Genomic DNA, 23,577 nt, shown 5'->3' with positions numbered 1-23,577 from the left:
AAGCAGCCATAAAATACAAGTTATATCAGGTGTTAATATTGATGTTAATCTAACTGGCTGATGGCTGTAGCTTAGGGCTGTCTGAGAAAAAAAAAAAAAAAAAAAAATTCAAACACTATTGACCTGTTCAAATTCAAAAAGTTTTATTGGTAACTGCAACAGACATTTTTAAGTAACCTAATTTGCTTTGTTGTCCAGCAAAGGGCACTCTTAAAATTCAACCAGCTTGACCTTACATGCCCTATTGACCTCTGAGTAAATTAAATCGACTCCTGCATATTGGATAATCAGGAAACCCACTCTTTTGAGTTCTACACCATAGATTAGATGACACAATTACCAACAAAGATAAGGTTGTCTGCCAAATTTGTAAAAAAAGATGCTGCTTTGTTTTACAATGGCGACAAATCTGAGGACTCACCTACTAGCTTACCAGCCAGGTGGCAAAAATCTGTCAACTTGACCAGCTTCATATTTACTGTACCGATTCGAGAGTGGCAATTATCTTCTCATTTAACTCTCAGCAAGAAGGTAAATAGATGGGCACTTAGGAGCTACTTGGACCAATGAATAGAGGGGCAATTGTGCAGATCAGAAGGACTCTTGAGCTCATTGCCTTTGGACCAACCAGATCAGCACTTCAGGAGGTACTTGGACTAACTAGAGATGTACTCATACCAAGCAAAAGGACACTATGACCAACTTATGTAGGAGTAGGGGTACTTAAACTCCGACACTCAGAGCATAAGTAGCAGAGGCAGTAACCCCCTCTCCCACAGTGCACACCACTGGATAGATAGATATTTACCCAAACTAATGATGATTTTCATATTTAGTGACAGACTGATGGAGCGTTTACAGATTCAAGCAGAGCAATAGGACACTGCCGCCATCTTGAAGGAGATATTCTGCGTGTCATTTTGAATATTAATCAGGGAGGATTATCATTGTCATAATAATGTTCCTTTTTCTTCCATCGCTGCACAAAACACTGGGCGTGCTCCAAGCAAAATAATACCCCCGTCTGCAGTCCCCACATAGACAAAAAAACAAAAAACAACACCACTTGTACTGATTGTGCTATACACATTTGCATGCATACTGATCACAGCCATATATTAACTGTTTTCTGCTGATGGTGGCAGATTTTTCTCATACAAGTAGCAGTGCTGAGGAGTGGAGGTTCATTGTGATGGTTAAAGTGTACCCTGGAGTGTGTGAATTTGGATTGGACTCCCCCTGTGACCATGACGTAAACAGACACGGCTTTGTTTTCAGCCTTGGTAAATGTGTCTAACAAGCGGAAACACGCACACAACACACACACAACACACAGGTGGCAGTGTCCACGTCATGGCCTTGGGCTCAAGGTTTCTTTATCATCCTGAACTGAAAGCTTCCTGTTCCTGCGGCTCTGCATGTAGAAACCTTACATAATGCCTCTTAGAGTTAACTTTATAGGCTTGCACTTGAAGTTAAAGACTTCAGTAGAAGCCATTAAGAAGCCAGTGTTTTTTCCACAGAGTGAAGATTACATCTATAAAAACGAGGGTGCCGGGTGTCAAGGATTTTAAGCAGGAGACTGACTTTTCCCGCTGTTTTCTCTCTCTAATATCCCTCCAGCTTCAGCTGCAGCTCTCATCCAGATCTAACTCTGCTTTCATGTTTGACCCACTTTACAAGACAGAGACAATGACAAAGAGAAAGAGAGGCAGAAGGAAAATGATTAAGAAGACACTGGTAAGGAGAGTGGGAGTGTTAAGGCAGAAAGAGAGAGGGAGACTGAGAGGGAGATGCAGAAAGTGGGGAAAGGAGAAAACCCCAGAGGAGTGAGTAAAAGAGTGACAGCGGAAGAGAGAGTATCAAAGGTGTAGAGAGAGAGAGAGAGAGAGAGAGAGAGAGAGAGAGAGAGAGAGAGAGAGAGAGAGAGAGAGAAGAGAAAAAGGGGTAAACAGAAGGCACAGCTAAAGGCGCCTCGGAAGGAGGGGAGTGGGCTAAGCAGAAGGGAGGAGGGAAGCTGCTTCTCCTAATAAAGCGAGTGTATGTGAAAGGGAGGTGCTGACAAACCTTACACTAGGCAGAGAGGCTGTGCTACCAGAGGGAGGGAGAGAGAGAGAGAGAGAGAGAGAGAGACCGTGTAAGAGAGAGAGAGAGAGGGGGAGACAGAGAGAGGGGCAAAGAATAGAAAGAGCATTGTGTTGCTGCTGAGAAAGAACCCATGTCCGCACAAAGAGGTAGGTGTACTGCTATGACTGGCACACATACACACACACATACACACTCACATACACACTCTGTCTGCACACAGGAGAGTAGGAAATCCTTACCACCCAGTGTATCCAGCGGTAGGATGTACCAGCAGTCTGTACAGTAAATGTTAAGTAATCAGGTGAGTGTGTGTTCTCTTCCAACTGTGTGACTTGCTTTACTGCATGTAGCGGCTCTGTAGTGGTGTGGGGCAGGTGTGTGACTTTTTCATAGCATGTGCCTAAGTGTGCGTATGGGTGGTGTAAGCAGGTGCCTGTGTGCATCTGTGTGTGTGTTTTGTACACTAGATTTACCTGGAGATTTGAGAGTCTGTGTGTTTATTCCACTGAGGATAAACACTGTGGCACACTTATACAAGATCATGTAAGGTTTATGTTAGTTGATCAGGCAAAGTGCATGTCACTGTGGGTAACCACACAACATTATCTGAATAACTGAAATCAGTTGTTGGGGGTTGGTTAAAGTTTAATTGTCAATATATGTGACAGTATGATCCAATGATTGTATTGATGGTGCCATAAAGCAATTACTGTGACAGCAATCATGTTACATGCTCCGTATGAACCAGACTGGGTGCCGCATTTGTTGCCAAGTCTAATGTGAGCTTTCAACTGAGCCAAATATTATTCGCACCTAAAAAGTTTGTTTTAGGCTAACTACGAAATCAAGAATGATTAAAATTGTATATCAAATTCACATTTGCTTATGCTTGGTGATCATTACTTGATCTGAAGAAGTTAAACCAAAACTATGTTTTTGTAATTTGGGTAACTTTAATATTAACTGAGCCCAATATTGTTTGTACCTAAAAAAGGTTTGTTTTATGTTGTCTAAGTATCAGTGAACTCAAGAATCCCAAAAAAGGAAGTAGAGGTCAATTTGGCAAAACCAATACTAAAGTGATACTTTATCCAACCTGTAAAGATAAGGTACCTTGCTCTGTGTAGAGTACTTCACCCAAATTACAATAATACTAAAACCTATTATGTGACCGCATCATAGACCATTTGCATTCTGCCTAGTTCCAGCCCTTTTTCTGCTTGCTTCTCTCCTACTATCTGTGCTCACATTATAAAGGATTTAAATACAGCTGAATTCCCAATAAAAGCTGTTCTCATTTACATGCTCATTAAGACTACATGTTGACCAGCAGTCACTTCCTACCCTTTCCAAGCTGCTGCCCTGCACAGCTTAAATGCTGATTTTATAACCATCATTTTGTCATCTGACAAAATCACCAAATCACCATGGCTGTGCTGTGATTTTGGCTATATTTACCGAGCTGCCAATGCATTCAGCATAGAGAGGTGTACCCTGCACTCGCAGGGCAACACTGGCAAGGTTTGTCGAAAAAGTTGCTAGATTTCAGTGAAAAGTCAGTGAATGGGTCTGAAAAGTTGGGAAATCTAGCGCCAAAGGCACTACGTTCGCAACGCTGTTTGTTCGCAACGCTGCTTGTTCGCTCGGAATCATTTTGAAAGAGCAACAACCAATGAAGAAACTTCAAAACTTGGCTGACTGATCAGTGGTGTAACCTTAATCACTCACTCAGTCACTCACTCACGGACATTTGTTTTTATAGGGCAGGCCACACTGTTGCAGTCCAGGCAAAAAAAAAGAAAAAAAAAGAAAAAGAAAAATGTATAATTCTAATCATGTTATATCTGTCTCTGTGTCCACCCCAATAGAATGGAGGTGAGTGAAATTTCATGGTAATTGTCGATGCTGTGAGCACCACAAATTAAATTCCATTCACCTCCATTATTTGGTGAGGAGCCAAATCTCAAATATCTCAAAACCTGGATAAATTCAACCAAAATTATCTGCAATGCAAGACACCACTTTTTTGTTTTTGTTTTGGTGCTTTGGGTGACATGATCCTTTAACATCAACTGAGCCCAATAAAGTTTAAACTTAAGATGATTTATTTTAAACTACTTGGTCATCAGTGAATTCAAGAATGTTTGGACAACCTGAAAAGTGTATACAAAAGCCGGATTTGCTTATGTTAAGTGAGTGATATCTTATCTTAAATAACTGTCAAGTTAAACAACTGGCTCTCAATGAAGATGAACCCAAACACCAAGTCACCATTGTGTAATTAAATTATATCAGTGGCCATTATTTCATCCCAGCTGGGGATGTTCAGCAACACACTTTGCACTGAAACAGCAAATGCTATTTTTATTCTCAGCTGAAGGTCAGGGCAGACGCAGGGTTAGTGTCAGTCTTGTCCTGTGGGGGAGGTCAGACTGGACTGAGAACCAGCTAGGATGGACCACTTCCCTGTGGCAGCCAGAGATACTTCCTTTTTCATCATATGACGCGCGAGAGGTTCCCTTTTTGAGGAAGCAGCAAACTGTGCTGTGCTGTTTCACAACAGCCTGAACAAGGAGTATTTATAAAGCAGTTAAGAGAGTAACAGAGAAAATATTGAAGCAAGAAGCCCACTGACAGTTCAGCAGTTCAAGGACAGTGTTGTGCTGATTTCTGTGGGTGATTATGCATGTGTTATGCTAAGGAGGAAAATAACACAGCCCATTTACTCTCAAGTACATAATTAAATACAAGGATTCACTTATATCCATCATTGTAAAGTGCTATTTATTCCAGTTACTATTATGTCTTCTACTACCTATTGGAAAAATAGGTCTTAGTCACTGCCCGTCATGCCTGCAGGTTTGAGCATGTATGCAACTCAATGGACAGATACTGGTTCTTTACTACAGTACATCTATATTTTATAATTAATATTTTATAATTGTATAATATTGCACTTTTTTACTCCACTTCATTTTTTTTGACAGCTGTAATTTGTAATGGATTACATCAAAAAAGTATAAAATATCACATAATATTTATAAACTGCCTATATTTTTTGTTCTCCCATTGTTCCTTATTTTCCTCCATCTTTCTGTCCTTGCTTCTGACCTCCCATCATTTCTTGAGCAGATCTAGAACAATGAGAACTTTAACTTGGTTTAATCTTACAGCTGATAGTCACACGTAGTCCTGCGTCATATTTTGTATAAGTCTATTTCTACTATGGTCTTGCTGATTTTTACTAAAAGGATTTAAATGCTGGTTTCAGCATGGTGTGCGGCGAGCTGGGGTGACTAAGCCTTTGTCACATTATGTACATGTGTCCACACAAAAAGCTTATGATTTGTTGGTGCATAACCACCAGAGCAGCACAGCAAATTTAAGACTTGCCTTACAGGGACGTTGTTGTCGCCTCGTTCTTCCATCATTATGAAATCACACAGCTGATCCCCAACTGTGTCACTCTTTGACTCATCGCTGAATGCAAAGAAATGACCCTTCTGAGGATCTGCTGATTCAATATATGCCCTCCTTCTTCTCTCTTTCACAACTCTTTATCTCAGATTAATGAGCCCAAAGTTTCAGATGAGCAAGGGTGGGGACTCCAGGCATGTGCTGTACTTTTACAACTTGTGAAAACTAGATTGAACTTTAGACATTTGCAAAAGGAAATAATTTGTCTTTAGAGTCAGGACTTACTTTTAAGGTTAGGTTAAGGTAAACATTACAATCAGTGAGGATGAAATTAAAGTTTAACTATTACAGAATGAATGTTCTTAATGGTCATCATGAGGCAAGGAGAAAAAAAAATGGCTTTGTGCCTGTGAATGTTATTTTGTGTGTTTATGAGTTGTTGAACGTTGTTTTTGTAAGTAAATGATCTGAATGCTGTTCATCTAAACACTAATATCTACTGCAGGCAACAGAAGTTTATGTTGAATCTCAAGTCTCTCCCCTACAGTGCTTTTTTAACTTTATGCTTACTGATAACTAAAAGTTAGTTGAAGCACGTTCTAATGCGTTTCTATTTACTTTGCTTACTAAAAAAATCTCATAAAATTCTTCAAATATTTGCGTTGACCTCAAAAAAAAAAAAAAAAAAAGGTTGCGAAGACGTACACAGTGATGGCAGATGTTATGTTTTCCACTTATGCTCCTCTACGCTCCCTCTCCTTTTTCCCAACCACTCTGTCTTTCCTCCTGTCGCAGTCTGAACAATCCAGGCCTCACCTTAACAATACATGTGTTTACAGAAGGGTCAAAGATGGAAAGACTGAGGCACACATGAGTGGAATTGTGTGTCCGTGACGTCGTGTGTATATGTGCCTGTGAACAAAAGATTGTGTGTGTGTGTGTGTGTGTGTGTGTGTGTGTGTGTGTGTGTGTGTGTGTGTGTGTAGGCCTAGATCTGATTCGGCTGGTCCAACCTTCTTCATGTGGCTTTTTGAAGAGTACCTTCGTTTTAGGGTTAGACCAGGTTTGGGAAAGGCTAAGGGCTGGGTTTAGGCATGTAGTTGTGATCATTAGGGAATGCATTATGTCAATAAATTTCCTCACAAGTATAAATATAAACCCGTGTGTCTGCATGGCCTAAAAGCCTGTGTTCCCGTCTGTGTTGACGTTCCAAGAGAGTTCCTCGATTTGCTTTGCTGCTCAGGTAAGCCCTATTTCCCGTCTCAGCGTGTGTTTGTGGTTATGCGTCTGTATCTGTTTAGTCAGCTGCCAACAACATCGTCATCAGTAAGTGATTACACATGATGAAGCACAGTCATCTGAGAGCAGGTCAAAGGACTTTGGAACACTGAGTTTCCAGTCAAACTGTTGGTAAATTCTTCTCAGACTTGACAGAAACAGGAAGGAAGGGCAGTACAGAGTGTCTTTACAGCTCTAATGTAGCCACTTCCCCCACACTCTTTTATTTGTGCTATAAAAACAGCAGGTGTTTTATAATTGGAGTCAGCTGTCATTAATGGTCATTCATTAATGGTAATGTTGTTTACTTCAAGCACCAGATCCATGACAGATGTTTTCATAAATTTTACATGTTACAAGATGGTGTAGTACAAGTGCACACACAGTTTGGGAAAATCACATGGTTTCATTCTTGCTGCAGTGAAGCTGCACGCCTTCGAGGAACTGTTTGATGAATCCTCTTGAAACAAGATGCTAGTCTGGTATGATCTAACGCAGACAGTAAAGCAGTCAGGGTTAGTGGTCAGGCCCTCACTGTGGTTGGCACTGTGTCAGCTTTTAATGGCTGGCACCAAATGTGGCAACCTTTATATAGAAGTTGTTTGTGTCTTGTAATTTGTGTTGACTGCTAATGTGTTTTTTGATTCCTCTTTTTTTTTTCTTTTTTTTTTTAAACAGTGTATGTATGAGTAAACGCTCAACTTAAAGCAATGTTTTCTGCTAAATTTAGGAAATTTTAGCCTCCCTCACCAATAAACTAGTGCTGAACGATTTGGGAAAATCTAATTGTGTTTTTTTTTTCTCCGGTATGACAACCTGGCTAAAATATGTGCGGGAGGGCAGGCTTGGTCACCGTGCTGAGAGGCATCATATCTTTCCCTATGAACTCTGTTATTGCCTGAGTAATTTCCCCGTGCAGTTTTCAATTACGTTTATATGGAGTTATGCTTTCAAACATTTCAGTCAGTGATCCTTTTCTTCCACTTTGCTCAGATTTAATTCTGTTATGTAGCAACACTGGAGATGATCAATTAACATAAATCCTATCATGAAAACTGAATTCAGAAGTCAAAGAGTGACATCCGAAACATACATTTTATAGGTCTATTGGTTCAAGTGTCAGAGGGTCAGTCATGTGGAGGGTCATTTGCGCCTTAAGCAGTCCAGACCTGTCAGATGTATATGGACATGTCTCTCTTTCCTTCTTCCACTTTGTACATTTAAAGTCTGATGGTGCGTTAAACATTTTATTGTTAACATTTGTCTTATGATTACATTCTGTGTAATTTATTTAAGGCAATTTAATTAAATAAATCAGCAAGACATATTTCTGTCTGTCCAATAATAATTTCCATGAGACATGCAGAATGCTACACTGGCTATTACAGGAAAGACAATGATTTCAGATGAGAGACAAAATTATGCTCACTTAGAGAATACATAGTGAATAAATAAAAACCCAGACCTTATGTGGTTTAGATAGTTCCAGGGTAAAGAAGAAAAAAATACTCATGAACTTTGTTTACCTGCTCAGAGATGAGTCAAACAATTACAGAATACTTTCTAGTGTGTGTGTGTGTGTGTGTGTGTGTGTGTGTGTGTGTGTGTGCGTGTGTGTGTGTGTGTGTGTGTGTGTGTGTGTGTGTGTGTGTGTGTGTGCGCGCACAAGAAAGTTTCCTTAATGTGGGAGGCTTTGAGTTATACAGCTCTCTCCAAGGAGGAAGTTTAAGGGATTTATAAGTGATATAAATTATAAGTTAAGAGCAGTAGTCGAGTGCATGTTTCGACATAAGCATTTATGTATTTTCATGAGTGTAGCAAGAGAGGGAAATAAAGAATGGATCTGTGAATGGATCAACAAATTTGCAGGCAGGTCATGTTTTGGGTCTGCACACACACTGGCTCTTGAGCAATCCCTATTCTTCTCACACACACACAGAGCTTCAGAGAAAAGCAGGGGATCCCGATCCGTCACAGAGATGACATCACAGCCTGCCAGTAATAAAAAACAGCTCAACAAGGGAGTCCCCACTTCCCCTCCCTGCTACACATCCCACAGAATGAACAGAGAGAGTAGTGCTGGGGCGAGCGACTCATTAGTTCACAGAGAGAGAGACAGAGAGAGAGAGAGACAGCGAGAGACCCTTTTAAGGGTTTCAGACGCACACAAAAGTGCACTGACACACGCACAAACACACTTTAGTTGCGTCTCCATAGTGACCAGCTTTGCGACCCCAGCTTGAGGAGGAAATGCCAAACTCAGTGCTTCAGAGCCGCTCCACCAGAAATGCGCACGCACACACACACACACACACACACACACAGCTCTATTGTACACCTCTATCTGGCCACGACGGAAAAACCTCTCCTCGTATCACTCTGCTACCTCCCTTCTGTTCATTCTCTCTTCTTCCTGTACTTCCCGTATTTTCATCTCCTTTCCACTTCCACTGTGTCTTCCTCACCCCCCCACCTCCCCCCGCTCCCTCTCCCCTCTCTCTTTCTCTCTCCCTCTCTCTCAACATATCTCTCTGTCTCTCTCCCTCCCCTGTCAGTGATAAGTTCATTGAAGTGGACAACAGAGGTAAGTGCTCTCTCTTCCGCTCTGTTCACCGCTGGTTAGCTGCGTAAATGTGCTTTAAGTTTCAGGTTTTCTATGTTTTCCTACAGTGGACAAAGGTCATGTTCACTATCAGTGCTGCATGTTCTGCTGATGCAACACAGCAGACACAAAGCTGTGTGTGTGTGTGTGTGAGTCTATGTCCTCATGAATTGTGTACTGTACTCTACAGTCAGGTCTGTTTCTACAGTGTGTGTTTACTTTGCCAACTGTCATGTGGCCCTAGATACTGTTTGTCAATTTACCTACCTTGGTAATAAACAACCATGTGCATGCTTGTGTGCATGTGTGAAAGGGAGTGTGTGTGTGTGTGTGTGTGTGTGTGTACACTTTACAATTCATGCTGGTATCTTGTTCATCTGAATTTTCCATCACAATGGCCTTATGAATACAGACAATCTGCTACACCCTTTTTTGTCCCTTTATAAAACTGTGTGTGTGTGTGTGTGTGTGTGTGTTTTTTAAATCCCATTAGTAAACAGTGGAAACTAAATGAGTACTTAGGAAGGAATGAGAACCCAACAAAGTAGTTGCAGAGACAGCAGCCAAATGTATATAGGATTAAAAATAACACCTATAACAGGATGTTGAAGTTACCTAAGAAGCACCTTTCAGTGACTCATTGCTATAGCTTTAATCATAAAAGGTCAATTGAAGCCAACTGTCGTATTGTTTTGTATAAATGGCTCAACTAGTTTCCTTTTAATCTTTTTTTTCAAAGCGTGTTGATATTTCAGAATTAGCTAAGTACTTTGGTGTTGTTAGAAGGAGACCTTTGTAATGTGCTGTGGCTGAAATAACAACTCCCCCCTATAATCAATGAACAGCTCCGCTTGAGTTGAGACACAGCAAATCAGACATCCATCTGTAGTCCTTGGTTACAAAATAATAACAGTTTAAACACTCTGCAACCCCCGGCAGACACTCTATCTCTCTCATACGTACAAGCACACATGCTGTGACATCACACAGCACATCTGGATGCAAGACTGGGCTAACGCACACACCTCCTTTTCTCTTTCCAATGTGTCCCCATTTTCCACTTTCTACCCCCGGCAACCCTCTCGCCTCTCCTTTCCTGTCTGTCTTTTTTTCCGCCCCCGCTCTCAGAGATGAAAGAGAAGAACCCCTGGCACACGCCTGTGACCATCATCATCACTGTGATTGGTGTCATAGCGATTGTTGCCTTGGTGACGGTAGCAGTTTTGCAGAACAGGCCTCTCGCCCAAAAGTACAAGGTATGGTAGAGTGAAAACACTCAAATACTGTAGCCTGCTCCCTGTGTGGGAAGTCCACTAAATTACAGTGGGACCTGAGTCCAAAGTCCACAAGCCAAATATGGTGTCTTGTCAATATGACCTCAACCTGTAGTACTAGTTCTAGAAAACCGTCACCAAATATGGCCAGTGGCTACTGATAAGGATATTAAATCACCAGTCCTTTTTGTCACAAACGCAGGCCCAGTCTCATGGCTATTATTCATCACAGTCTCTGGGCAGCTGTTTTATAATAGTTAAACTAATATATCTCTGTTTGCACCGATAAATATATCTGATATACAGTTATGAAAGTTCTTCAATGGGCCATTCAGCCATTACTGTAATGGAGATTATCCTTTATCCCATGGTGTATGTCATGCTTTGTGTAGGACTGACTTACATGGCTTCTAAGGACTGCAGGCCGGTGAAGCCTCCTATGTTGCATGACATACACCATGAGACGGAGGACAGAGGACAATCTCCATCACAGTTACACTGAATGTTTAAACTGTGTGTCTGGATTGAAGTCATCCAGAGTTAACATGACTGAGCGCTCAGCTGGAATTCCTCCCCCTGTCTCCACCACAGTATGGGATCGTGCTGGACGCTGGATCCTCCCACACAGCTCTGTATATCTACGAGTGGCCGGCGGAGAAAGATAACAACACTGGACGAGTTGAGCAGACACATTCCTGCAAAGTCAAAGGTAGGGTAGGCTGCGCCATGTGTCACACGGCCACACACATTCAGGCGCACAACCTCTAATGCAAGTATTTAAGTGAACTCACATTAACATGCACACAGTTATATATTCCACTTGACCTTTAGCAAATGTTACTTCTGCAACACTGGAACAATTCTCTAGCTTTGAAAACATCAATAGTGACAGACTTGTTCATACCACCTTCTTTATGAGGGGTTAATAAGTTGTAAATAATGGATTTATTAATGGTCAATAACTCATTCATGCTTCATAGATCAGTTATTAGGCATAATATAAACAACTTTTGGGTTGCCACAGACAAATGAAATGCAGCATTATTTGTTTTGTCTTCTAGTCTAATGGACAGTGCAACCAATTATTTTCTCAATTAACTGAATAATTGTCCGGTCTTTCAAGTGCCAGGAAATTGTGAATGGGCGCATCACAACTCCATAAAGCCCCAGGTGACGTCTTCAAAATGTCCTTGTTTAGTCCGACCAACAAACCACTCAATTCACAAAAGCACCTAATCCTCATGCTGGAGGAGCTGGAGCCAGATAATGGTTGGCTTGGTTTAGCTTGAAGAATGACAATCAATCAGTTACCAGTAGTTGCTGATTGTTTTTGTCCATCTATTAACTGACTAATCATTTTAGCTCGAAACTGCATCTGCAGCCAAAATCTATTTATAAAAAACTCATTAATATCTAAAACCCCAGACCTGATGGATTATTGTATTGGAATATCACTTTATTAATAATTTACTTGCTTCAGATGTGATGGCTCATTATAAACATGACGCTCTACTAATGGCTGACTCACTTTGTGCTAAGCTGAGTAAAAAGCATTGGGTTCCACTTTGCTAATCAAGTCCCCAAGTCTGTTGTAAAGATGAATAAGTTTTTAATAAATGAATTTCAGTGCGGGTGATTTGAAGCTGTTCTTTTTTTTCCCCAAACGATTCATTGGACGGTCTTTCACAATGAATTAAGAGATCGCTAATGAGACAAAGCAAATTGTGCTCGAGATCTATAGCCTACACCAAACAAATACATTTTCACACCATGGCTATGGAAACATACGACACAGACAAGATCTTCTCCTTCAACAGCAAATGTGTGTTTCTCCTCTATACACAGAACTATTCCTTTACCATATACCACATTGTAACTATTGTCTTTATTGAATCCAAATGTGTCTGAAGTGCCTCAGCCAAAAGGGAACTTCTTATGCAAACAATTGTTTTGGCTGGCTTATTAACACAGCCTACATGACAGACAGGCCTGTCAAACCGACTCCTGCTGTTCACTTCTCTTCTGTAAGCTGATTTAACTACTGCTTTTTATCTATCAAAGCACCGTCAGTGTGTGATGGCCTCTTTCATCATGTTATTTTCATCAGTTATCAAAGCTTAAAGCAGAACCCTTTCATAGGCACCAGACCGTGGATTCCCGCACACAATGGGATCAACACGTCTCAGAGTTAAGTTTGCTTTAAACTACGGCACCCAGCTGTTTTTCTGAGCCTTTTTTTTTTTTTTTTCATATATAATTGAAATTATATTTTTGTGCTGTTTTTAAAGACTTATGTCGTTAGTAGCAACCAGTCTCGAGGGTGAGTGCCACAGACAGGGTATATTCTGAGATGAACTTGCTGATTTTCATCTTTTCATGTGATTTGTGAACAGCCAGAAAAAAAACAAAAAAAAAAAATTACACAAGTTATATCCAAAACACCAGTAGAGCACACATAATTTCAGGATAAGGTACTTGCTCAAGGGAAGGTACATCAGGGATGTTGCAGGATGCTCCCTTTCCTTGGCAGTGCATGAATTTCAGAAGATGTCCCTCGAATCTCAAGAATCTCTCAACGCAAGGATCTCATTATGATTTATGGTCACTGAATTTAGGCTGAATGACTTCATCCTCCCATTGACATTTTGTTCTTCCTTCAGGTCCAGGTATCTCCAGCTATGCATCAGCTCCATGGAGAGCAGGGGAGTCTCTGAGAGACTGCATGCAGGAAGCCAAGCTGCGAGTTCCCGGGAAAAGACACCCCGAGACCCCCCTTTATCTGGGGGCTACTGCGGGAATGAGATTGCTCAAGTACAGTACACATCCACACATAATCAAACATAAAACATGCATCCAAAAAAAAAAACAAAAAAAAACCTGCATCCCAAGCTTCAACTCTGGAATTGTTCTGGCAGTCAAATGCTGTCCATAGACTTTTCCATCCTCCTATTTTTATGATTTATCTCTACATGAACTTTACTGCCAGAGCAGCAAATATGTTACTGTCAAATCCATTATATGCTACACAGTCCATTTATTATTTATGTGCTGCTGTATTGATTTGAATTATGAATGTGACTCAATCTAATGAATTTGTGTTGTTGTGTGCATGCAGCACTGAGAACAGCTCAGCATCAGACATGGTCTTCCACGCTGTGGAGGAAGCCCTGCAAAAGTCCCCATTTTCCTTTCAGGGAGCAAGGATTCTAAGTGGCCAGGAAGAGGGGGCCTTTGGCTGGGTCACAGTCAACTACTTGGACGATCGCCTAAAACAGGTTTGTACACGTACCAGATGCGTGTCTTTTCACGTTTGTCCACTTTTAGATGTGCTTTGTGTGAGTCAATCGGTGGGCTACTGCTGTGCACCGACTTCAGCGCCTTTTTGTCTCTGCTGCAGGGCCTGGAAACCACAGGCGCCCTTGACCTTGGCGGGGCGTCCACTCAGATTAGCTTTGTATCCGATAATTTTGACGGCTCGGAGTCACCCGAAAACGCCATGGCCTTCAGACTCTACGGAAATGACTATAACCTGTATACCCACAGCTTCCTGTGTTACGGTAAAGACCAAGCGCTACGTAAGGCGCTGGCACAACAGACTCAGGTAAACTTCTGGCTTAAATTTCTCCATTAACATTAATGTGAATCTAATCAAATCTGAGATGATTGCTGATGATTGATGTGCAAGACTGAAGAAGCAAAAATATTAAGAATCAATTCACTTAACCTACTCTGTCTATTACACCTCTTTATCGCAATATCTCTCCTAGTCAGGTCCAGGAACAATATTAGATCCGTGTTTCCACCCTGGCTACAATGAGACAAAGAACTACTCAGTCCTCTATGACAGCCCCTGTGTGTCAGACAGGAAACCCCAGGGAGCTCCTGCAACCTTTACTCACTCGGGGAAAGGAAACTTCTCACAATGCCTGGATGTTGTAAAAAGTATCTTCAACTTCACGTACTGCAGATACAGCCAGTGCTCTTTCAATGAGGTCTTCCAGCCACTTTTGCAAGGGCCATTTGGGGTAGGTTAACACAGGTGTCAGTGTTTATTTATCAGCATATATCAGTGACCAACTGAGATGCTGTGTGCTGTATGGACACACAGAGCAGTTACAACATGCAGATCTATCTGTTGTAATCTTGAAATGTCACAGTCCAGCAAATGACTTCTGTTTTGAGCATGACTTGTCTTTCTGATCAGTGATGGCTGAAGTAGCAAATGCAAATTGTTGTTCCTGATTTGCATCAGAAACAGTGCCTCTGAGTTACTCTGATGATTAATACCTCACTGTGCAAACAATTCTACATGGAACAACTATCAAAAGACAAATTATATGAGTCAGTAGGGCCAGAAAAAAATAATGAGAAATTATCTCATTAGTATCTATATAAACTGATTACTGCATTTGCTAAAGATACCATGACAAGTTCACTTCCTTTCGCCTCATCTCTTCCTGTCCCCTCCTCTCTCTCTCATTGTAGGCTTTCTCTGCTTACTACTTTGTGATGAACTTTCTCAATCTGACTGATACATCCATCCCTCTGGACACTGTCAGGAAAAAGCTGACAAGCTACTGCTCGACCCCTTGGGATCAGGTTGGGGAATATTTACGCATCAGTTACACACAGAATAAAACGTTCTGCCATGTTTATCTATGTCCAGCTTATAGTAAACACTGATCATATCACTGCATTTGAAATGAACTTGAACAGATAAAGCAGCAGCATCCAGGCGTAAAAGTAAAGTACCTGGCTGAGTACTGTTTCTCTGGCACATACATCCTCACCCTGCTGACCGAAGGATACAACTTCACCTCAGAGAGCTACCCAAATATAAAATTCATCAAGAAGGTCAGTAGATCAGAGTCCACCCTTTTCCTATCTCATGCACCCCATGTGTATGTTGGCAAGTGAGTGTGAGTGTGAGTGTGTGTGTGTGTGTGTGTGTGTGTGTGTGTGTGTGTGTGTGTGTGTACGGACATTGTGGAAAAGCGAGTGATTTTAACTGATCCTCAGTTAAAGGCAGTTAAAGGGCTTTTTCGAGACTTAAAGGGGTTTTAGGATGCAGGTTGCCAGGTTGGTATGCAAGGTCGTCGGTCTCAGCATTATCCTTTAGCCAAATATCTCTCTTCTTCGAGATGAAGTTTATATCCCGCATTGAATATATATTAATAGCATTAACAGTATTCTGATTCATAGTTAATATTTTATGCTGAATCCTGTTGCGATTTGCCTTGAATGGTAGCAAAGCCCTTCTCATCCGAGGTGTAAGTATACAGAGTCAAATTGACTAAATCCACTTATTAATCATATATTGGGGGTTTTCTACCAGCCATCATCACTGTGATGAAGAAAAACATCAAATCCTCAGTTTTGAAGCTAGAAACAGCAAATATGTGAGATTTTTGCTATAAAAGTAATTTGAACAATTAAATACCTGCCGATGAAGTTGTGAATCAGCCTATAACATAGCCAGTACGGTAAACAACGTCCCCAAAAAGGCCAACACCATCAGGAATAGCTATCACCAAACACCACTGCAGCAATATAAGAGGAGTAACTTTTACTACTTGGCCTAAGCCATAGACTGCATATAAAAATGTCAAAGAATAATGTCTATGCCAAACTACAACAACACAACAGGCATTTATCTCTTCTGCTACAATAAATTATTTATCGCCAGCAATGCAAATACACGTGATTTAGCAGCACCAATGAGCATGCGCAATGAGCAATAGAACCAGATAATTCAAAGCTAAATGCTAAGCTACATGTTGGTCAAGCCAAATAACAACGGCAGTACAGCTTCATTGCCATTGCCGAGGAAAATAACATCACCATCAACGAATGAAAGTACAAGTAGCACACGGGCAGGTACTTTACCTCGGGTTAATGGCGAGTGGAAATCAGGTGAGTGAGTGGGTCCTCAACAAGAGCGGTGGTTTTCGACTCGGCTCTCTTCTGTCCTGGAAGCTGAAGCAGCCGACCACAGCGTCTCTGAATACAGGACAGCAAAAAAGTAAAGTACAGAAAATTAAGGCGCACTAAAAGGAGACTGAATTAAGTTATAATTACGGTAGAAAGCTGCATTGGCACCTTTTTATTGACAGAGAATCCTCCAGAGTAGTGAGAAATGTCGTAAAAGCCGCGTCGTGCACCTGCATGAATATGATTAGCCCTTACTAGTCAGGTGGTAGCGTCCTTCTTCTGCTTCTTCTTCTTCCTCCTTGAAGTTTATTGGCGGTTGGTAAACAACGAATTGGTACATTACTGCCACCAAGTCGACTGGAGTGTGGATCAGGTTTTCTAATAGCCTACTCATATTCCAAAATTAAATACAGAAATTTAAATAAATAAATAAACTCATATCCTAAACTCAATCAGTTTTGTTATTTTAAGATCAGCTGACAATCAGCTTGTGATGGCGACTTTATGGATGACCAGAAGTGTCATTGAATTGTTATTTAAAAAATTAATTCAGCTCTCTCCTGAACTATAGTGGAGGTATGAACACCATTTTATCAAAATACTGTATGTTCCGTCATTTGGTGTTTTAATGTTTGGTTGGTCCAAGAACCTCCCATAGATTTTCAGATGTGTTGAGATCTGGTCACTCAGCATATGCTCACAGCATATGATTCATTTAATTTCAAAGCGTGTGGAAGCATGCGTGTTCTTTCTGTTTCCCCACTATTTTATTCATTTTTCCTTTAGTTTTATCATCTGTCTGTCTTCAAGTACAGTATGAACACTTCTTAAGTGTACAGGCCTGTAGTGCATCAGTGAATGACAATGATAGTTTTCCCGCTTCTCGTGTTGTGTCCAGATTAAAGGCAGTGACGCAGGCTGGACGCTGGGCTACATGTTGAATCTGACCAACATGATTCCAGCTGAGGCTCCCGACTCTCCCCCTCTGCCCCACGCCGGCTACGTCTCCATCGTCACCGTCATGGCAATACTGCTCTTCGTCCTCTTCATCCTCAGCCTGCGCCCTCTCTGGCCCCGTTGCTCCAAGCAGCCACAGATCATATAAACACACACACACACACACACATACATATACTGTATGTAATGAACGATAGTGATGAAGGGAATATGTGTAAGGGTTTGTGAGTGTGAATAAGACTTTACACCTTCAAGCCGTTGTGAGGATGTCAAAGGTCAACGTCTGCTGCATAACAACAGTCCTGAAGCTCATATGGACTCAAGGACATTTCAGAAGGACAAATGCTTTCTCTTGCTGGGGAGTGAGTTCTTTCTTCCCTGGTTGAAGGACATTTGCTGTCTTTGTGTGTGAATGTGTATGTTTGAGGTTGAGTGTGTGCATTTGAATGCGTGCTTGAATGTGTGTGTACCCACATCAGTCTGCATGTATATGTCTTGAAATTACAATGTGGATATGACACTGTACAAATAAAATAACCGAAGTTTATATAAAAATGTTTGATTTGCTTGTCATTTGAACATCTAAAAAGACAATCAATTATATAATGTTTCATTTTGCACAATTTATTTACACGTTATGCGTAAAGATGATTGGATTCTTATAAAAATTACCATGACAAAGTTCTGCTCTTGTCTCAAACCCATAAACCAGCAAAATGACAATGAAAACAGCAGTAAAATGATCTTTAGAGGACAGGTCACATCCCTCTTTTTTTCAACCAGTTTTAAGCTGTTTTGTAAGTGAAAAAAATTACTTAAAGCATCCACCTCCATATATGGTACATTCAGTTTAGCATTTCCAGTAACAGGCATCGCTTTGACAAAATATATGGATGTTTAAAAACTCTTTGTTCTACACCATGTTTTCTCCCCCAACACTGACTTATTCTTGAACCTTAATTATAATTTTATGTAACACTCCGGTAAGCAGCATGAGAGATAAATTCCCAGTAACATATAAATATATCTTTTGCATATAAAATGAAAGTGCTGCCCTCTAGTGGTAAAAGCACACATACCGCAGTATAATTACCACAATGAACTAAGTATGTAAACATGACATCAGGAGCTGAAGGCCAATCATCACCTGTGAGAAACCAGGAGGAAAAAATGTTCTTTCCTCCTCGTTATTTGATCTTTTGCTTGGAATTCTTTCACATAATGTAGAGTAGGCAAAGTGATGGTACAACTCATTCTCCTGGTACTGCTTTATGACTTCCAAGAAGGCAAATTTCTTATGCAAATACCACCATAGATTATATAATGTGCAAAGGGGGAGTGTGAAATCCTGTAGGGCACACTGTGCTCTGAGATCTTGGCAGGAAGTGGAAACTCACTGGGTTTTCCTCCGTCTGGGGGCCCAGCCCTTCCTCTGCGTTATAGATCTAACTCTTATCTGCAGGGAACGGATTAACAGGGGAGAACAAGAAAACAACGCCATCCTGATTATCTGTGGGTGTTTCCCACTTTTACAACACATATGTGTGTTGATGTTGGCAACAGCAGAAAGTACTTACTTTTTAAGTAATTGAGTGACTCTTGAAGCTTGAGCTTCGATGTAGACATGGTCAGACTGCCTATATACTCTTATATACATATTTTGATAGAGGCCAGTGCCAGTATGTCATGAGCAGCCACATAGAGGGCAAAAGTTCATAGACCAGTCCCTTAAAAACAATGTCTGGCAGACAATCTGTCATCTCAGCTTTCTGTTAGCAGCTGATCCTGATGCTGGGGTATAAGGCGGTGACTTGCTGTCTTGCCGTAGGGACGCAGCCTGCTCTGACACAGAGGGGATGACTGGTACGCCATCCGAGAGGTCAGTCAGCTGGTCACTCATGTGTTCCCGGTCAATGATGTTGGTGGTCTCTGAGTCCAGCTCCCGAACGTTTTCTTGGTAGAACCTCTGTCTGAGGCGTCTCATCTGGGGAAGCTCGCAGCACGTCTCAAGCACCACTAGGACACACACCAATCCCAGCAGCAAGTAGACTGAGAATGCAAACACACACAATGGTAGCATGAAGGAACAAAGTCCAATACATTGTGACTAATAAGATCATACCAAGGTTTGGTCTATAAATAATGGGTGTAGTAGCTAACAGTCAAGGCTTTGTTGAACCTTGTCAATCAGATTAAACGGCATGGTAAATGGTGAAAAACAGACTGAACTTGTAATATGAATGAAAAAGTGTACTGTAATTTTTTTAAATGATTTTTATGTTTAAATCTCAATTAAAGGATCACGTGGTTCCCAGTATGGGGTTAAGAAAACCAATATTTCAGAGCTATGTTTTTGTTTTTTGTTTTTTCTTAACCTGGCCTAACCTCAAGTTTTGCTATATTTTGGGGTCATTTCAATTTATAGCCAAGCTAGAAGCATATTTCCGGGATGTTGGGGGATCGGTCCACCACTTCGGCCCTGACTGAAATAGCTCAACAACTGTTGGATGCATTGCCAGGAAATTTTGTGCAGACATTCATGGCCACTAGAGGATAATTTCTGATGATTTTTCCTCCAGCGCCATCATCAGGTCAAAATTGCAATTAATCCAATACTGCTGCTACTGGTGCTAAACTATGATGGATTACATGGTAAACAATACCTGATAAACATCCACATGTTAGCAGTCATTGTGAGCACATTAACATGTTGATGTTAGCATTTAGCTCAAAGCTCCACTGTACAGTCACACAGAGGTGCTAGCATGACTGTGGACTCTTAGACTTGTTGCTTTTCTTTGTGAAATAATGAATAATGTTCACCTCTCCAGGCATTTAAGATCATTCAGTTGAAACACGACAAACGGAAATCCCTTTTTGGTTGAACTGCTCACAACTCATAGACTTATGCTAAGTGAGACAATGAGACACAAGTGAACAATGCTTTGCTTTGAGGGGTGACAATCCAGCAAGATTGGAAACCACTGTTCTACAGAATGAGACAATTCACCAATGCTCAGTATCATGAAACCTTTTCTAATCCAGTGGGTACAATCAAAAATTCCTTTTGTCCTTCATTCAAATAAAAGGGTTCCACCTGACAGCAGTGGCAATATCTTCAGCTACCTACTCACTTGTAATGGTCAGCCTGTAGAGCTGTGAATGTGGGTTGGACTCTTTACTGTGGGTCTCTCCAGGGACATAATCCCCGAGGCCAATGGTTGTCAGAGAGATGAAACAGAAATACAGCGACTCCAGAAAGTTCCAGTCCTTCTCCAGGCTGACAAAGACCAACGCAGGGATGATGAGGAGCAGCAGGGTCATGAAGATGGTGAGGCAGGTGGCATGGATGGCGGCTAGCTTTGATCTAGACATGGCCCATCGACGGTGGAAGTAGGACACTGGACGTTGAGTCACCAGGACCATGATCCTCTGTACCACAGCAGAGAGGAAGAAGAGGGTAACGGGAATGCCGAAGAGGGAGTAAAAGATACAGAAGGCCTTCCCTTCATCTGAGAGAGGAACAGTGTGGCCATAGCCTGAAAACACAAACAAATATGCAACACAACCTTAATTATAGCGATATAATTAGAGGTGGGACTCCAGCAGGAGCCACTTAGGCTCTGTGAAGCTTCACACATAACAATAATTAGAGAGGAGGAAGGAAAAGAATGACAGAGGCTCATTCAACAGCTGCTTGTCTTCTTGGAAAGCTCTATCCAAGACTAACTATAAATAAATGAGTGAGCAGAATAAATAAGTGAATTATTCATTGAGTTTTAATGTTGAAATGTTTTTTTAAGTAACCCTCTTTATAAATTACATGTATGTATGTTAACACTACAGGGGGCTGGAGGGCTGGAGGGCTGGTGGGTTCTCTGTGGATTAGCAGAACTAACAAATAAACAACCACATGTGTTAATGGAGATTCAGGGTTGTGAATTCTCATTAAAACCCCTAATAATTCCCCAGCAACATTTCCAAACCTTTTTCTATTTACTGAGTAAGAGGCGGTGGTGCAACAGCTAAAGCCTGACAAGATATTCCTGTGACGACTTCTAAATAAATGTATTCTCAACGACTGCTTTTCATGATGGAAAATACATGCACAGTAACACAATACTACCACTTTCTAATATGTCACTGTATACAGGGTTTGTAAGTTGTAACTAATGACTTTATTAATGGTTAACAAATAATTTACTAATTCTGTATAAGGCAACTATGAGTCGTTAATAAGAAAAGGTTTTGGGTTTTCATCCTCCATCTGTACACTTGTCATTTTAGCTCTTTAAAGGATACTTTAAGGGATACTTCATTACTGGAAACTGGTTTTTCTTGCTAACGACAGTGATAAGGGACAAAATCCACAGTCCTTGTTTCAATGCAAAAATGTGTTTATCAGAAGCTAATATGGTGCTTCAGCAGCCTGTTAGACAAATTAAGGAAGTATCTTCCAAAGTTGCAAACGTTTTAGTACAAAGTTCCCTCTTGTTGTTTGTTTTTTCACTGCAGCTCAACAGGAGAACACTGTTTACGGAAATGAAAAGAGGGAATTTCACAGCCTATTGAAAAGACAGGCATCCACTTGATTTGACTGACTCAGCCTCATATTAGATAAAGTTTCAGTTAAACTTCTGACAGCATTTTTGCACAAAAGGAGGACTGTGCATTTTGTCCCTCATCGCTTCCATCCAAAACACCCGAGGCAGGGATCTTTTAATGGTCAGTATGAGCAGGAGGAATTATTACAGTAAGCAAAAACTGCTACAATGTTCATATGGGCACCTGACTATTGTTTTTATGCAGGCTTAAAAACTGTCTTTTAATTCACTGAGAAGACCCTTCAATGGACCATATATAATGGCAGATGGTTTACTAGACACTGAGAATCCCAGAAGTATCTATTCATGGATTAACAACATTCATAACTTCATTATTAGTAAATATATAAGGATAAAGAGCAGCCAGGTATATATCACAACCTAACCCAACCCACAAATTGTTCTAATTAATGACTTATGGGTAACTGATCTATTAAGTATTAGTAAATGATGTATTAAATCCATCAACTCAGAAATGTCTTTTACTTATTGTTACTTCACTTGAATGTTTGACCTTCACATCCATCTGCTGAAGAGGAAAGTGCTCAACTTATATTCAAGTTTAGGACAGTATATGGATATAGATGCACATATGACTAGTTTAGAGATAGTAGTGATCCAATATGCAAATTACAGCACTCCAGTGCACATACAGGTGAACTTTTCAGTGAAGCAGGAGACATATTTTGTCCCGTAGTTAAACTTTTCAAATGAAAAATGCATTTCATATATCCTTCATGACAGTTTCAGTGTTTTAACACCTGCGTCCCGGGCCTCACCTGTCGTGGTCAGCACGGTGCTGGTGAAGAACAAGGAGGACACGAAGTCCCAGTTGCGGTCGGTGTCGTTACCCAGCACCGACACGCCATAGTTGCTGGCCTCTAGCGCGCGAGCCAGGAGCTCCTCTAGGCGCGCGTCGGACACACAGGTGTTGTTGTTGAGGAAGTCCTGCCGGGCCGCCTTCAGCTCCTGCCGGAGGTCGTGCTCGTAGGGCAGCTCGATGGCGGAGAAGATCCCGGCGCCGATGATGAGGTAAAGGATGTAACCGACAACCAACAGGGCGAAATTCAGCGCTGAATAGTGTCGCTCCATGAACCGGGCGCACCAGCCGTCAGTACAGCTGCGCACCATCCCTCCTGTTTCCACAGATGAAACACACCTGGTTTCCCAATTAATTACACTCTACCACCTTCTACTAACTTCAGAGAAGCCCTTGTTTTAGGTCACGACTTCTATCCTCTATACCCGGTGGAGGGACTGCTCTTCCTCATTCTTCACATCTCATTGGAACCGGGTAGTGACGTCGGTCATTCACCGCGCCAGGTAGAGAGAGAGAGACCGAGAGAGAGAGAGAGAGAGAGAGAGAGTGTGTGTGTGTGTGTGTGTGTGTGTGTGTGTGTGTGTGTGTGCGCGCGCGCGCGCGCGC

General features: G+C 41.3%; 2 protein-coding genes and 1 long non-coding RNA gene across 5 annotated transcripts in view; 1 reads left to right on the top strand and 2 right to left on the bottom strand.

The window, feature by feature from the left end:
* Window positions 1–16,900, bottom strand: part of LOC111220167 — a 28,810-nt gene extending 11,910 nt beyond the window's left edge. For both annotated transcript variants that reach the window (XR_002665049.1, XR_002665048.1), the window contains exons 1-2: window positions 16,759–16,900; window positions 16,546–16,659 (exon numbers count right to left, since the gene is read on the bottom strand). This is a non-coding gene — a long non-coding RNA (uncharacterized LOC111220167). The remainder of the gene's footprint in view (window positions 1–16,545; window positions 16,660–16,758) is intronic.
* entpd1 (ectonucleoside triphosphate diphosphohydrolase 1) lies at window positions 2,103–18,096 on the top strand. 2 transcript variants are annotated; one of them, XM_022743160.1, is made up of 10 exons: window positions 2,103–2,234; window positions 10,514–10,641; window positions 11,251–11,368; window positions 13,320–13,470; window positions 13,775–13,934; window positions 14,057–14,260; window positions 14,427–14,684; window positions 15,145–15,258; window positions 15,376–15,513; window positions 17,489–18,096. In XM_022743160.1, the coding sequence occupies exons 1-10, from the start codon at window positions 2,219–2,221 to the stop codon at window positions 17,693–17,695; spliced, it is 1,494 nt and encodes a 497-aa protein (XP_022598881.1). In that variant the 5' UTR covers window positions 2,103–2,218; the 3' UTR covers window positions 17,696–18,096. The 2 variants fall into 2 exon arrangements, with proteins under 2 accessions (XP_022598881.1, XP_022598883.1); XM_022743162.1 differs by lacking the exon at window positions 2,103–2,234 and adding an exon at window positions 2,370–2,389.
* Window positions 18,097–18,170: 74 nt separating this feature from the next.
* Window positions 18,171–23,395, bottom strand: LOC111220073 (potassium channel subfamily K member 1-like). Its single transcript, XM_022743027.1, has 3 exons — window positions 22,931–23,395; window positions 20,682–21,086; window positions 18,171–19,596 (listed from the first exon to the last, which is right to left on the bottom strand). The coding sequence occupies exons 1-3, from the start codon at window positions 23,280–23,282 to the stop codon at window positions 19,304–19,306; spliced, it is 1,050 nt and encodes a 349-aa protein (XP_022598748.1). The 5' UTR covers window positions 23,283–23,395; the 3' UTR covers window positions 18,171–19,303.
* Window positions 23,396–23,577: the final 182 nt, after the last annotated feature.

This window comes from Seriola dumerili, unplaced genomic scaffold (assembly GCF_002260705.1).
Source record: "Seriola dumerili isolate Sdu_G_001 unplaced genomic scaffold, Sdu_1.0 BDQW01000068.1, whole genome shotgun sequence".
Classification (NCBI taxonomy): domain Eukaryota; kingdom Metazoa; phylum Chordata; class Actinopteri; order Carangiformes; family Carangidae; genus Seriola; species Seriola dumerili.
The sequence above is the reverse complement of the archived record's forward strand: the minus strand, read 5'-3'. Positions and strand labels throughout refer to the sequence as shown.